This window comes from Mollisia scopiformis (assembly GCF_001500285.1).
Source record: "Mollisia scopiformis unplaced genomic scaffold LY89scaffold_2, whole genome shotgun sequence".
NCBI classification, from domain to species: Eukaryota; Fungi; Ascomycota; class Leotiomycetes; order Helotiales; family Mollisiaceae; genus Mollisia; species Mollisia scopiformis.
The window spans coordinates 1,057,831-1,072,005 of NW_017263582.1; the positions used below are offsets into that span (position 1 = coordinate 1,057,831).

General features: G+C 46.4%; 2 protein-coding genes across 2 annotated transcripts; one reads left to right on the forward strand and one right to left on the reverse strand.

The window, feature by feature from the left end:
* Positions 1 to 2,407: 2,407 nt before the first annotated feature.
* Positions 2,408 to 5,793, forward strand: LY89DRAFT_606133 (kinase-like protein). The gene is made up of 4 exons (XM_018210409.1): positions 2,408 to 3,160; positions 3,212 to 3,436; positions 3,489 to 3,897; positions 3,959 to 5,793. The coding sequence occupies exons 1-4, from the start codon at positions 2,867 to 2,869 to the stop codon at positions 5,587 to 5,589; spliced, it is 2,559 nt and encodes an 852-aa protein (XP_018077683.1). The 5' UTR covers positions 2,408 to 2,866; the 3' UTR covers positions 5,590 to 5,793.
* Positions 5,794 to 11,753: 5,960 nt separating this feature from the next.
* Positions 11,754 to 13,482, reverse strand: LY89DRAFT_777099 (fasciclin domain-containing protein). Its single transcript, XM_018222110.1, has 4 exons — positions 13,130 to 13,482; positions 13,022 to 13,069; positions 12,664 to 12,957; positions 11,754 to 12,609 (listed from the first exon to the last, which is right to left on the reverse strand). Exons 1-4 carry the CDS (start codon positions 13,271 to 13,273, stop codon positions 11,863 to 11,865), a joined length of 1,233 nt encoding a protein of 410 aa, XP_018077684.1. The 5' UTR covers positions 13,274 to 13,482; the 3' UTR covers positions 11,754 to 11,862.
* Between the last annotated feature and the right edge of the window lie 693 nt (positions 13,483 to 14,175).

The following is a 14,175-nucleotide window of genomic DNA, read 5'->3' on the forward strand; positions in this document are numbered from 1 at the left end:
TAACCTTCTGACTCGTTGTTCGTGTCGTCCTTCGCGCTTGTCGATAAACTCTCGTGTTCATCTAACAGCGCCTCATTTATGCATCTTCGCTTCCCGCTTCCCCAATCTCCCACCGAAAAAATTGACCCCCAGCCCTACCCGGGCACCGCAGCCTCAAGTAGAGGCACGGACTTCCTTTCGATCTATATCCAAAACTCCCACGAATCTGGTACGACGATCCTTCCTCCGTTGCAACGCCTGTGCCTTCCCTTTGGAAATAAACTATATCTTCACTTTCTATTTCCGCAAGTTTGTGGGGGCGGGCGGGCCAGGTTGCCAAGCCCCTTTTTCTCAAAACCCCTCAAATTTCAATTTGTACCAAGTGGCAGTGAAATCAGGGTAGCACGAAGACATGTTGCACAAGGCCGATTTGAAGGCTTTCTTCTGTTCTGCTCCTGTTCGCCATTTCTGGGATATTTCGATCGACGGAAATTTCCCAATCGGTGGATTTCGGTGGCCGAATGGGCACGTGATTGTTTGGATGCCGAAGGACTGCAGAGTTGCAGTTGACATAAGATGGGGGCGGGGCTTAATCTAAGATACTTCTGCCCTGATTTTTATGTTGTATGTATGTTGGTAGGGGCGTTCGTGACTCTCCTCGAGCGGCCGTTCTGTGGCACGTCTTTGTTTCCGAAGCCATCGTCACTTCATCTCGAGGAGAGGCCTAGTTGAGCGGCACATTTGTGTCATTGCCTGCTCCTGATGCTACTCTGTCTGGGGCTTTCACGATGTCCGTACTTTTCAGTTTGTGGGTAGCTGTTCCTTCTCTGTGAAGGAAGAGAGTGCTGTTCCCGTCTTCTGTGATAGTTGCACCCTTCCTGTTCTTTGGAACCCAAGCTTTCGAGCTTGGGAACGCAATTTACGGATAGTTGCTTCCGCACGGCTTCACCACATTCATGCATGGTAAGGAAGCTTGTCATTTGAGTTATATCTTCCAGTCTTAGCGGGGCATGGCAAGTGGTCACATGGCCATGATTTGCAGGCAGAAGGAAGCGTCGGAAATTGAGTCTCCAATCCTTTTGAGATCTCGGTGGAAGCCAGGCCTTCCATTTCCTCTCCAAAGTCATCTGAAAGATTAGATGACAGCAATTGAGTACTGTCAATAATCTGAAGACCATTGGGAGTCCTGAAAAAAGGAGTGAAAGAAGAAGCGGCACTTGGAATGTGGCAAGATGCTGCTCAAGGTTTCGTGAGTTTCTGCAATCAGTCTTCATCAACTGTTTCAAAACACTGTTACTGACGATTCATGTCGTACTAGGACATGAAATTTGGTCATTATAGTGCTACGAATTGCCTACGTACCTAGGTATTTTACAGAGCAAGCAGCAAGCATGGTCACGTGCTCACATGCTTCTCGACACTCCAAGGCTGTGTTTCTCATATCTTGTCGTAGTGGATCTACTTCTGCAAGTCGGCATCGGTCAAGAGATCCTAACGCCTTGAGATTCCCATTCGGGTATCCCTTTCTTGATTCCTGAAAGTTTTCTCGTTCAGCGCATGTAGCGCCAAATGCGCGGGAAGCGCAAATCCCGCAAATAGCGCAGATGGCGCGGAAAGCGCTGAGCGCGCTCATGGCCAGTGTGCTATTTGAAGACAATCCACTTCAGAGTGCTTCTTGTTTGGAAGTCGTACAGTGTATCCCCCTGATCATACAGTTTCTTGCCACTCGACTATTTTACTTTAATTCAAAGAAGAGCGAACTTATACCGTTGTAAAGTTTGAATTGCTGACAGACTTTCCATATTTCTACAAGTTCTGTCTATGCACTCGAAGTAGCATGCTTCTATATTCCTGGCGCGCTAGTGTATGATTAGGGGTACATTGTATATCAATCATCTTGTTTTAGGTATGCTCACTTGTCAAAGTTTCGTTGTTTGGCGAAAGCATTGCATAGATGCCGGGTCACATTATCGGACGATAGTCTGTGTTTCTTGAAGAATATAGACATTACCTCTTGTTACTTGAAGCTGTAAAGCCCAGTATATAGCTGAAGAAATTCGTCGAGTTTTTTCCGAGATATAAATTCCGATGTCAATCCTGCATAATAGAGAGATTTTCCCAACAGACTTAATGCTCTTTCTGCCACCACTATTTTTTCCCAAATTTCTATGGGGTGCAGCTTTCACCAACCTGATATAATAGTTATACTTCCGCGCTGTAGCCAAAAAGTAAATTGCCAACTCTTTTCTTCGCAAACAAGTTCATGTCCGTGGCCTGAGGGGCCATTCTCGCTGCCAGTATGAGCGAAATGTCGATGAGACTAGGTATCTCGAAAACTTTAGATCTCGAGAGTTCTGGGCAATTGTTAGTCTAAATTCCCTGCTGATTCTTCAGATCGATGTCTACGATGTATAGCGAAGTAAGTGGATGCAACTTTTTGTATATCAGGTTGATGTAGATGAAGCTTCATTTGGTTTCACTAAGAATCGGTCGTAAGTTTTCAGTATTAGGAGGAAGAATACCTTTCATGGCAAGGACTATCTTTGGTCTTTAAACATAAGAAATGCCTCATAGCTACCCTTCATTGTACGACTTGAGCGCTAAACCAGAGCCTTCTTTGTTTTGTCTCAGTTCGGAACGCTCTCGCATTGGCCCTCTAGACGCGCGCTCAAATGTAAGACCCCGCATCCCAACCCGTTGAACACTCAACTCCATACTTCCAGGAAGTAATCGACATCTTCCGGGACTCAATGAGGACCACGTCGTATTCGAATAATAGAAGCGTAGTTGATTCATGTCGAATCGGTCTCTTAAGCGTATGGTTTTTTCCGCCCGGCTCCGACTTTCGAAACGACGAGGCTGCGGGAGCCTTGTCTTACGATGAACCATGTCCTCTGATCTTGACAATTGGCACATCAATGCGACAGTCTACGATGACCGAGTCGAGGAGCTACATTTTATATCAGACCCTGCGAAGAGAGTTAGGAGGAAACCGCACACGAAAGTATGGCAGGTGGAACGACTTCTTGGTCGCGGGAGCTTCGGCGAGGTTCGCTTGGAGAAAAACAGAGGTGACGGGACGGCTAGGGCTGTGAAGAAAGTGCATACAGAAAGCTCTACTCTTAGTAAGAAAGAGTGTGAGCAAGAGTTGAAAGCTCTCCTGGAGTTTTCGAAACCAAAGGCAAGTTCTCCCCACAATATATTCGTCGCAGAGTCGTCCTGATCCTCGTAGTCAAAAGAGGCTGCTTGTTTTGTCGAGTTCTTCGGATGGTTCCAGCATGGATTCGATATATACTTGGCAATGGAGTACGTCGAGCTTGGGGATCTCGAGCAGAACATCAAGGCACGGTCTGGGAGACTCCCTGAGAATGAAGTGCGAAGTATCACGGAACAAATACTATCTGGACTCGCAATCATGCATGCACAATCCTTCGCGCACCGAGATCTAAAGCCACAGGTGTGATTATAGTCCGTCGAAGGTTTGAGTACACGTTGCTAATGTGCCCTAGAACATCCTGGTTGTCGTCGGACCACCAGACTGGTGGATAAAACTTGCCGACTTCGGGCTCAGCAAACGTCTAATTGACGCCTCAGTCTATAGAACTGCTGTTGGAACTCAATCGTACATAGCCCCTGAGATTCTCAGATACCTTGATTCAGTCTCAGGTTACACGAATGCGGTAGATTTGTGGTCTGTTGGATGTATTGTCTACCGATTGATCAGCGGTATTGTCCCTTTCCCTCCAGGGGCAGATCTTTTCAGATATTGTCAGAATAAAGCCTTATTCCCTGGTGTTTCTCTGGTAAACAGTGGTATCTCAGCCAGTGGATTGCTTTTTGTACAACAAGTCCTTATCACAGAGCCAGCCGAGAGGTTGACGGTGTCCCAAGCCTTGCAACATCCTTGGATATCAGCAGGTAAAACGGCCCTAGGAAGAATTACTCGTACCTCGAAGAGGATTTGCTAACACACATGCAGATCCTAAAGTCACTGCCGTTTCTCTCGATGCTTCCAATCTGTCTATTGAATATTCGGAACGGGATCCTTCCCATGTCGCTTTCCCCAATAATAGGTATAGTCCAGTTTCATATGCTGGACTCCAGTCCTTCCAGTCATCGGTATCTGCTCAGACCATTTTGCCCCGAGTCACAAAGTCAAGTCCATCGAGACCTTCTTCATCAACTGTCAGACCATCGACTCTTGCCAGCTTTTCGTCGCCAGACATCGTTCGAGAGGATGGGTTTGCAAACTCACGTGTCAGCTTTGGTGAAAATCCCGAGGGAAAACGGTTTATGGATCGTTGGAAACGTCAACGACCAAAATCCACAGGGCACAAACTACCAAAGTCCAAGGACCTGAAACTGCGACGTACCGCAGAGTCCAGCACACCTCGGACGATTGCCAAAGATATAGCACCAGCTGGCAGTGGCGAGGATAACCTTTGGAACAAATTAGGTGGAGTTTTCGTGAGAAAAGCGGACACTGTATTCTCAACAGCAGCTTCAACACCAGGAACGGATACTAAAGGATCCTATGACCTTCCTCCTAGAAGAAAGGTGGCAATCGATTTCAAAGGGTTTTGCGGTCCAATTAGAGCTCTAGCCTTTTCGCTAGACGGTTCGTCAATGACAGTTGTATCTGATGAAGGCTATGAGCTCTGGAATGTGGCAGAAGGGAAACTTTGGAAGGCACACAAAGACTCTGCCTTCAATATACCTGGATGCAGATCTGTGAAGCTTTCGCCTCATGGAAACCTCTTTGCTTGTGCCGTGAAGGGCGAAATGGCAGCCAGAATTTGGGAAATAAACGCGGAGCCTATGCGGGACTACTCTACCCTTAAACTACAGGACAATTACAAAGTTCAAGATATAACATTCTCACCGGACAGCACTTTAATTGCCATCGCTTCCGAATACATCGATCTATACAACACCAAGACGAATAATTTTAACCGAACGTTCGCGAGCAACTGTGAGGGCTCCATCAACCACATATGTTTCTCACCAAACGGCAAATTCATCGCTGGTATATCCGACGGGTGGAAACATGAGTTTTCGAACAACAAGATTCGTTACTGGGACATAGCGGACCAAGCACTCCATCAAATCGATTATCACTATCGAACTCCCATCACCTGTCTTGCTTTCTCGCCAGACAGCAGACTGATCGCTGCAGCATCTATGCCAGGCTCCATTCGACTCTGGGATTTTGCGACAGGCCAAATGACACTGGCATTGAGCTGCAACGACAGATTCAGCAAGATTTCATCCTTGACTTTCTCGCCGAATGGCCAGCAGTTGATCGCGGTCGATGAGGGTCGTCTGAGTGGCAAAGCTGTGCGTCTTTGGGGCTTCGTGACGGGAGATACGTATGATCTTGATAGAGGTCATTCGTCTTGGATCAATGATGTAGTCTTCTCACCTAATAGCAAGCTCATTGCTACCGCGTCGTCTGATAAAATTGTTGGGCTTTGGGACGCGGCGACGGGGCAGATTTGGAAAGATTTCAAGGATAATACTGGCACAGTTACTTGTGTAGCATTTTCCCCGGACAGCAAGATCCTTGCTTCGGGCTCACTTGATGAGACCGTTCGACTTTGGGACATATGAAGGGCTTGGTTGTCAGTCGAGGTTCAGAACTGTGGAAGTGTCGGTTCTATGTTGCGCTTGAGCTTGTAGGCTTTATCTTTAATATGCAATCGGAGTATGAGCGTGGGGTAGATGCGGGGTACATGGAAGCGGCGTTACAAGAGTAATTTACAATTGTTCACAGCTAGTCCTGTTCTAGATACCACAAATATTCTTCAATCTGAGAGCCTGCCGTTGATTGTGGTGGTAGCTTGCATCAACTTTGATTAATTCATCCACATTTCCACAGATGCGATGGGCAGCTTGAGAATCCAAGCTTGAAATCACCAAGCCGAGGACTTCCACTATTTCACGTTGAACAAACTTCACTCTATCACAAAAGATTACCCTTCGAAGTCTCACCTTAAAGGAATGCAAATTTTGTGTTCTGGGTGCGATGTATTCGAACCAAAGAGGTAAAAGTTCGCCATCGTCAGAACAACATTGTTGCAGTTATTCACTTATAAGATTACTCTTCGAAAGTCACAACAACCTCGTTGCAATTAATTCACTTGTAAGATTACTTTTCGAAAATATGAGACTACTTCAAGAACTCTCATCATGAATGCTTCCTCGAAGTATATATACTCCCATCATCGTTCAATTCCACTCTTCAACAGCAACAGCGATGACGACAAAGACGATGAGGAGTTGGATCCGCCTGTGTAACCCATCAGGATCGTTCCCCGGGTCTGTAATTCTTCAGTCTGAGGATCGAAAGTACAATACAGGAGGCTCGCAAAAACGAAATCAAAGTTGAGACCATGGGATGACAGCAGGAGAACAGTTGACAACAAATTTGATACGTTGAACAGCCTGTAGACAGTAACATGTTAATTATTTGTCCATCATGGGAGACTCTACGGTGTAACGGGCTCAACACTCAACTTCCCAACCAATCTTGTGCCGGGGGCTCGTATTGATTTCCATATTCTCTTTCCGCATCCTCGAAACACTTGCTTATATATACTACGAAAGATTCCTTCACAGACTCAAATCGAAAAAAAAAAATAACCTTTGTCTAGTTTATTCACTGTTCCCGTGTTTTAAACTTGATTCGTGGTTCGATAATCGCATTCACTCTCAGAGCAATTTGAACCCCCTTCCAAGACAACGCCCTTACGCTTACTTCTACCGAATTATAAAAGCATCCATACGAGGCGCGGTATTTCTGATCTGCAATAGTTATTTGGTAACAAGCAGAGGGTTTCCGAATCAAGCTGTACATACAGACACGCTTTGGATACTCTAGGATCTCGGCGTGATTCAGGTTTTTGCATCTTTCATTGTGGATGAGTGAGGAATTGATCCATCCGAAGTTTTGCCAAAGATTGACAACGAAAATAAAATCTGTAACGAGAAGTCTTTTAGATCTTCTGTTCAGAATCTCAATTTGGGTGAAAGCGAGATGATCTCACATTTAACGATACTAGCTGGCATCCTCATCCTAGATTTCGATTCTGAACGTTCAATTGGGAGAAGCTGTACTGGCTGAAGAAGTTGTTTGTTTGTTCGTGAAAGTTTGCGTCTGCTCAAGAAGGGCAATATATACTTGTTTGACGAGTTTAAGATTGAATTGGAGACACCGATCAAAGCCAACGACGTTCCAAGATTCACTCTTTTTACGTACCTGACTGCACTTAGCAAAGCCTCGCCACGATCAGAATAGAAGTATAAATACTCCTCTTCGTTGATTCACGAGCATCTCATAAGATTCGGAACTCAATCTGGAGGAAAAGAAAGTGTGTGCTTCCCAGCATGCTAAACTCAAGTCAATATCTCTTCCCGTTGATATTGAGACTACAGTTATAAATCCAAAAGTATTGTTACTGTTCGCCTCATTTCCTGCTTCTAATTACTGACCAGTGTGGGAGAGATATGGTGACGATGGAGCAAAACACTTGACAGTCACAAAAAAGTTGACAACAATCAACAACAAAGTCTTCTTGTCGTCTGTTCAGAGTCAATTTGGCTGAAAAGGATATGAGCGTATACCAGCATAACAAAGGTAGGCTTCAATATTACAAACTTGGCGCCCTAATCACTCCTCTAATGAGATTAAGATGAGTGGAGTGTCAGTCACTTGTCGGGAGTGGGAAATGTTCGGCCGTCTGCACATATGTATAGTCTTCCTTGGATGGATTGTGGGAAAGGATTGACTTGCAAGTTCACTTGCTGTCTACATTCTTGACTGCGCACAGTTTGGTACTTCTGTTTCACCTCATCTCCTTATTCTGGCACTTCTGAAACAACTAGCTCTGTATTTGTGAGAGGTGAATTCTGATAACGCCGGTTCCGGTGGTGGCAGAGAGATGGTTGATATGAATAAGTCAATTGCTTTCTAGTAGGTATTATGCAAGTATATCTGCTCCATCTGTGAACACATCATGTGGTTGTGGGTTGCTTCTTAGCTAGGTCAGGATAGATCTGGTGACTAATTGCTAGGCTTGGTGTCGTCTCGGGCTATGGAGTATCATTGAAACGAAAGTTGGAAGGAGGAAAAGTGTTGATAACGGAGAACAATGTGGTGATAGGTAGAATTTCACCTCAGGCTATGCCCAGCTGTCGATTTTGTCGAATCCTGGGTATATCCAATCTCGGACCTATATACATTTCTTGTCTCATGTCAGATTTGACATGCGCAAAAGGCAAAGTTTCATTGTCTCTCCACTCAACATTTTGACAAATGTCGACAGCAACCCAACTTTGACAACCAAAACAATCTGATGACACCAACAACAATCCCTCAGACCTCGCATCTCCACATTTTCAAACCAAGCCACCACATACTACCCAGTCCCGATGCATCACCAGTCCCGGCTGAAGTCCATAGCGCACAGTATAAGCTAGAATGTGATGGATACTTTTCTTAACTGGAGCGTGAGCGCTGATTATATCGTCACTAGCGTGCCGCTAGTGGGCTGTCTGCATAATGAATCAATTCGAGCAGTGACTCGAATTCCAGACTGGAAATAAATTCACTCTCAGCCTTGCTCGAGTCTCTGCTCTAGCCGTAGGTGGAATTTCAAATAATTAACATCCACCTAAACCCATTAGCTTGAGAGTCATAGAAGACACGAAGAAAACAGCAGAGAGGTCAAGTATAAATAACTCTTGATTGTTGTCAACATGTATGTGCTACCAGTAGTACTGTTCGACATCCTTACACTACGACCTGCCTAGACTGATACAAATGTACTAAGGTTATAACGTCTCTGATGGAGAATCATGCACCTAACATTTCTTGGTATCCTGGGTGAGTTCGGCATGCATCATCCTTTTTGTTTGACCTTCCAATAAAGCGCAAAACCGCGTTTATATCGTCGCTAGCGCCGTTTAGCTGCTCGTGTATGGGCTTGAAGTGAATTTCTCCACTACATCATTGCACTACATTCACCAAGTTTGGGTGTCAATATGAAACAAAGGATCAAGAGAGCTGCAACGGTATATAAACGCGTCCTCAACCCGCAGAGCAGTTTGCAAATTCTAAACAACGTTGTTGTCCAGAACCAGATTGAAAGGTCCCGAGGTTCAAAGACGATCTTGTTCAGAAAATAAAAGCGATGGAGCGGGGTCTTTGAGGTCTCGGTGGTTCAAGATAACTCATGACTTGAACATAAGGAAAATGATTTAAGATAAGGATGAGTCTGCAAGTGTTGACAGCAACCAAGAGAAGAGCTTGACAACGAAAACTCATTGGAAAAGATTTGGCAGAGAAGACAGATCACCAGATAGGACGCTCTAGGGTCTCCAGTTCAATCTCCGGAGACTTTCTTCGCCGTGGTGATCAAGGACGAGGCTGTAGGTGTTCTGAAGCTTAGATTTTTGAGGGAGAGACAGTCCAATATATACCTACCGGGAGGCTCTCTTGCAAACAAGGCTTTCAATGGAGCCAAAAGCAGTGAATTTGTTCTGCCTTACTCGCAGTCCATCGAAAAAGGAGTAGGAGGGCAAGGGTATATAAAACCCTCCTCAAACTCCTCAGTAATGAATTCAATAGCGCAAAGTATCGATTGAGCATAGATTTCAGGAGCAAGATCCCGGTGTTCACGATTGATCTTGTTGGAGAAGGAAAACGATGAATCTCACAATCTCGAACTTCCAAAGGAGAATGATTGCTGTGAAAAGGTAGCACAGCGAAGAGATTAGATTGGAAAATGAAAATGGAAAAACCTGACAACATGAAAAGGTTGACAACAACACCTCTAAACCGATAATCCTGGTAAATCACACCTCTCCAACTTCCGCAAATCCACACAAGACAAAAGAAAAACGAAACCCCACTGGTAGAGAAGTGCTGCTTGAGTTCATCATATTTTCAAAAGAAGTGTAGAATACAATTGCAGAATATATACCCCACCTCCACCCCGCTCCAGCTTAGCGTGTTTACTTCAGCAAGGCAAGGACTGTGAGTGAATACCCAACTTCGAATCCACAGCTCAAAAGCTCTCAAATATTCACTCTGTACAGTAGTGAATCCACACCTCGACTAGAACCCACTCAGCCCCGAAACGAAAGCAAGGCATGAACGAGTATAAAAGCTCCACACCTTGCACCTTTACAGGGCAAGAACAAAGTAATGAATGTGACGAAGATTCAGGAGAGGTACCGGGTCCCCAACTCTGCGGCTACATAGTTCCGTCAACGTCAGGGCAGAAGGCGTCGGTATGTGTATGAGGCCTCAACTCAACTCTCCCAAAGAACGACAATGCAGAGAGACTTGACAACAATCCCTTCACAATCTACAACTCCTTCCCTTCAGCATCTTGTTCCCCTCCTCAGTATATCCCTCTTCTCCTCTTCTCATACCCGACCCCGGCGCCTTATCTCCTCTTTAATTTTTCGCGCGTTCCGAATGATGCATGGCTAGGTTGTCGAACTTGTTTCTTATATATTCTTTGGTTTTTGCTTTTGAAGGCTTGGGGATATGAGTGAGGTCTTGATTAGGGTGAAGTTTGAGTTTCTTCGAGCGTGACTCATGAAGGAGTGGGAGGAGGGGGGGAGGGGAGAGGTATAAATACCCCCTTAAACTCCTGAACTTATTATTAGACATGCATTTCTTTCAACTTTCCCTATTGCTAGGGATCAGAGGGAGATCATCGGTGCCACTCATTCACCCCCGCTATTGGAAACTTCCTTGAGGAAGGGGGAAAATAGTTGATGATGTCGAGAAGCTTTTATCTCATCTTGCAGAAAGCAATTGACAACAACATTTCATCTTTGCTGTCAAATCTTCTCGTCCTCTCCTATCAAACACTCCATTCCTCATCCGAATACTATCCAGAAGAACACCATATGCCCCATATAGAAGGTCGGAGACGGAGATAGCGTGAGATCACAGGAACGAGGTCTGGCTCCACTTGTGCTGAATTCAATATGGTTGAGGTGTGCTGTACGAAAAGAAGAAGAAACAGAAGAAGTGGTGCTTATATACCAAATCCAAGAGCCGCGCTTGCCCTTTTACAATTCATATCCACTGATTCACCACACCATAACCTCGAATCAGTACTTCTTCGAATGAAGTCACCCTTGCGACCGATTCACCAGTTCAGAATCTCTACCAAAAACCCACCTACAGAGGCCCTCCCTCGACCGTGACCGTAGAGATATATAAACACCCCAACCCTCCTTTCTTTCCCCCTCTACAAACCATAGAAGTAGCACACATCTATCCATATTGTGGAGGAGGTGGGATTTTTGCGCGAAGATAGCCGGCCGGGCGTTTAGAGAACAGAGTTGGGTCTTGATAGTAACTGCGCCTTTTAGACCGAAAGAAAGATTGGTTGATGGTAGATTCCATTGATGACAGAGAGTTGAGAACAGAAATTCGGTCTGGAGATGGGATGAAAAGGGGTCTGAAAGTAAAAAGTATCACAACACGACAAAAATTCTGGTCCAAAATTCTTCATAAATAAGACAGACATTCAATGACATGAAAAGCAGATCGGTGCTCACTTGAGCCGAACATCCAATATGCATTTCCACGTTTGTCCCAGAAAAGCAGGAATTGAAGTATCAACATTACATTAAAGAGTAGATATCTAGATAGCCACCCATTCATCATCCAAACCATTTTATCCCATCCGTCATCCTCATCTATAACTATATACCTCATGCCCTCCCCCTCCCCCTCCCCCTTCCCCCATCCCTTTCAAAAGAGCATCCTCGCTCCATAGTGGTATAAATAGCAAAACACGCTACATCGCCATCGAATTCAAACCCAAATCCAAAATCCAAACTCGCTCAACCAATAAATCAAAGCATCATAACCGCACCCCCAAGCGCAACCATCAACCCCGCCGCCTTATTAAACCCGCCCGTCTCCCTCGCCAACGCAGCTCCCACCCCTTTACTACTACTCGTCGTAAACGCCGCGGCGCTCGAACTACTCTTCGTCGCCGCCGTCGTCGCCGTGCTGCTGCTGGCCGTCGTGCTCGTCACCGGACAGCTGCTCGTACACGGAATCGCGCTCGTGAAGGGCAGATTGGCGACGTCGGACGCGGAAGCGAAGACCTGGCCCTGCGATGCAATGGCGGGGTTAGGTTGCGCGCCTGGACCTTGCGGGTTCAGGATGTTGGAGATGACGTGGAGAACGCCGTTGGCGATCAGGATGTCGGTCGTCAGGAGCTGGGCGCTGTTGATGTAGACGTTGTTGCCGGAGTGGGAGACGGTGATGTTTTCTCCTGAGAGGGTGGCGAGCTTGGTGCCGTTTGTGAGGGCGGTGGAGTAGATTACGGAGCCGGAGATGAGGTGGTAGTCCATGACTGTGGCGAGCTCCTCGGCGGTCATGGTAGTGAGGGCGGGGCCGAGGGCTTGGAAGGCTTCGTTGTTGGGGGCGAAGATGGTTACGTTGGGGACGGAGAAGGTGGGGAGTTGGTTGGAGGCGTAGAGGGAGCCTTCAAAGGAGGTGAGGTTGAAGGCTTGGGTTGTGTTTTCGATGGCGGTGGGAGGGATGAGAAGGGAGTCGATGATTTGGACCACGCCGCCGGTGAACATTAGATCCTGGTGAGTTTGGTTAGATGTTGTAGAAAGGGTGCTGGAATGTGGAGGACGTACTGCTTGCACCAGAGTACTTCTGCTTCCTTGCCCACTGACGAACACAACCACATTTCCTGACTGCTCAACGTTCTCTACTCGCTGTCCTCCAGTCACATTGCTCCATTTCGAGTCGGTCAACAGTGTTGGAAGGAATACTGGTGTACCAGGCACTAATTGTGCTGCCACCTTTGTTCCCTGCAGGATGTGGTATTCGAGGACGTTTGTGATGGTATCTTGGTCGTTGTTGGCAAATGCCGAGTTCAATTGCGTGTAAGGAATCTTATTGAAGGCATCGTTATTCGGGGCGAGGATCTGCAAATTGTTGTCAGTCCTCAATTCATCTCAATTGATGTTCTGCTGGAGGAAAACTGCTCACCGTGACACCCGAATATGATGGTAATTGTAAAAGAATATCAGGATATTTCTAGGGACCCAGTCAGCAATCAATGCTCCTTCTCGAATCCCCGTCTTCATCCCAACTCACCTGTATCAGACTGTAGAAAGTTGTCAAGTTCTTCTGACCCGCTAACAGAGATCCCAGATCCGTGATGGTTCCCTGCGCATGAACTCCCACACTGCACAACCCCAAGGTAGCAGCCACCAGGCCTCTCCAGCTATAACTTCTCATGATGTCTATATATCCTCAATCTCAATGGGTCGTCGGGAAATAATTAAGACCTCGGGACTGATAATATCCTCCTAACGAACGTCTCAAAGCTTGCACTATAAACAAAGTACAATGCCGCCGGGTCGTAGTCCAAGTAGCGACAGTGAGAGGAGCAGCGGCAATGGCAGAAAACTCCTTGAGACAGCGAGCGAGCGAGCGAGAGAGAAACAAAAGAAGATGAAAGACAACACACAGGAACGATAAGCGCAGGAGGAGAGCAAGCAGTCTCAGTATCAAACCCAAAAAAAAAAACGATGTGCACAGCGGAAGCACCAGCCAGCATCTCGGACTTTTTAGACGGAGGCTTGGCGTCTGTCGAGTCGAGCGCCCAGCTATCTTTTTTGGGAGGCAAGGATAAAGGGACCACTCTCCACTGGCCAGCAAAAGAAGGGCCCAAAGCTGCAGTGCAGCTCCTCATCTCGTTCTCGGCTGGGGCGTGTGAGTGGAGCGATTGCCCTTCCGGACGCAGTGCAGTGCAGCTGGGTTGCAGCTCGGATAGCGTGTTTTGTTTAGCTCTCAAGGGGTGGTTAATTAGGGGTCTTGTCTTGCACTACTGTAAATGCTGCGTTGTGCGGTGCCGTGCTGTGTTCGGCTGGTCTGTGTGAGGAGGCACTGACTGACTGAGGATCTCCCAGATACGAGGCCATGCCATGCCATGCAAACCTGCCATTCTTCCGCCTCGCATCACGCATGTGAAGAAGACCACGTTAACTGGCCTGAAAAGCGTCCCCTTTGATTGGATGCTGTTTTTATAACTGACTTTTGCTGTCCAACTTTCCAAGGTTCGGCATAGAAGAACACACAAGAAACCGTGAAGGCGATTGATTCATTGACTTGGGCCACAAACGCCGCGTGGCAAGTCC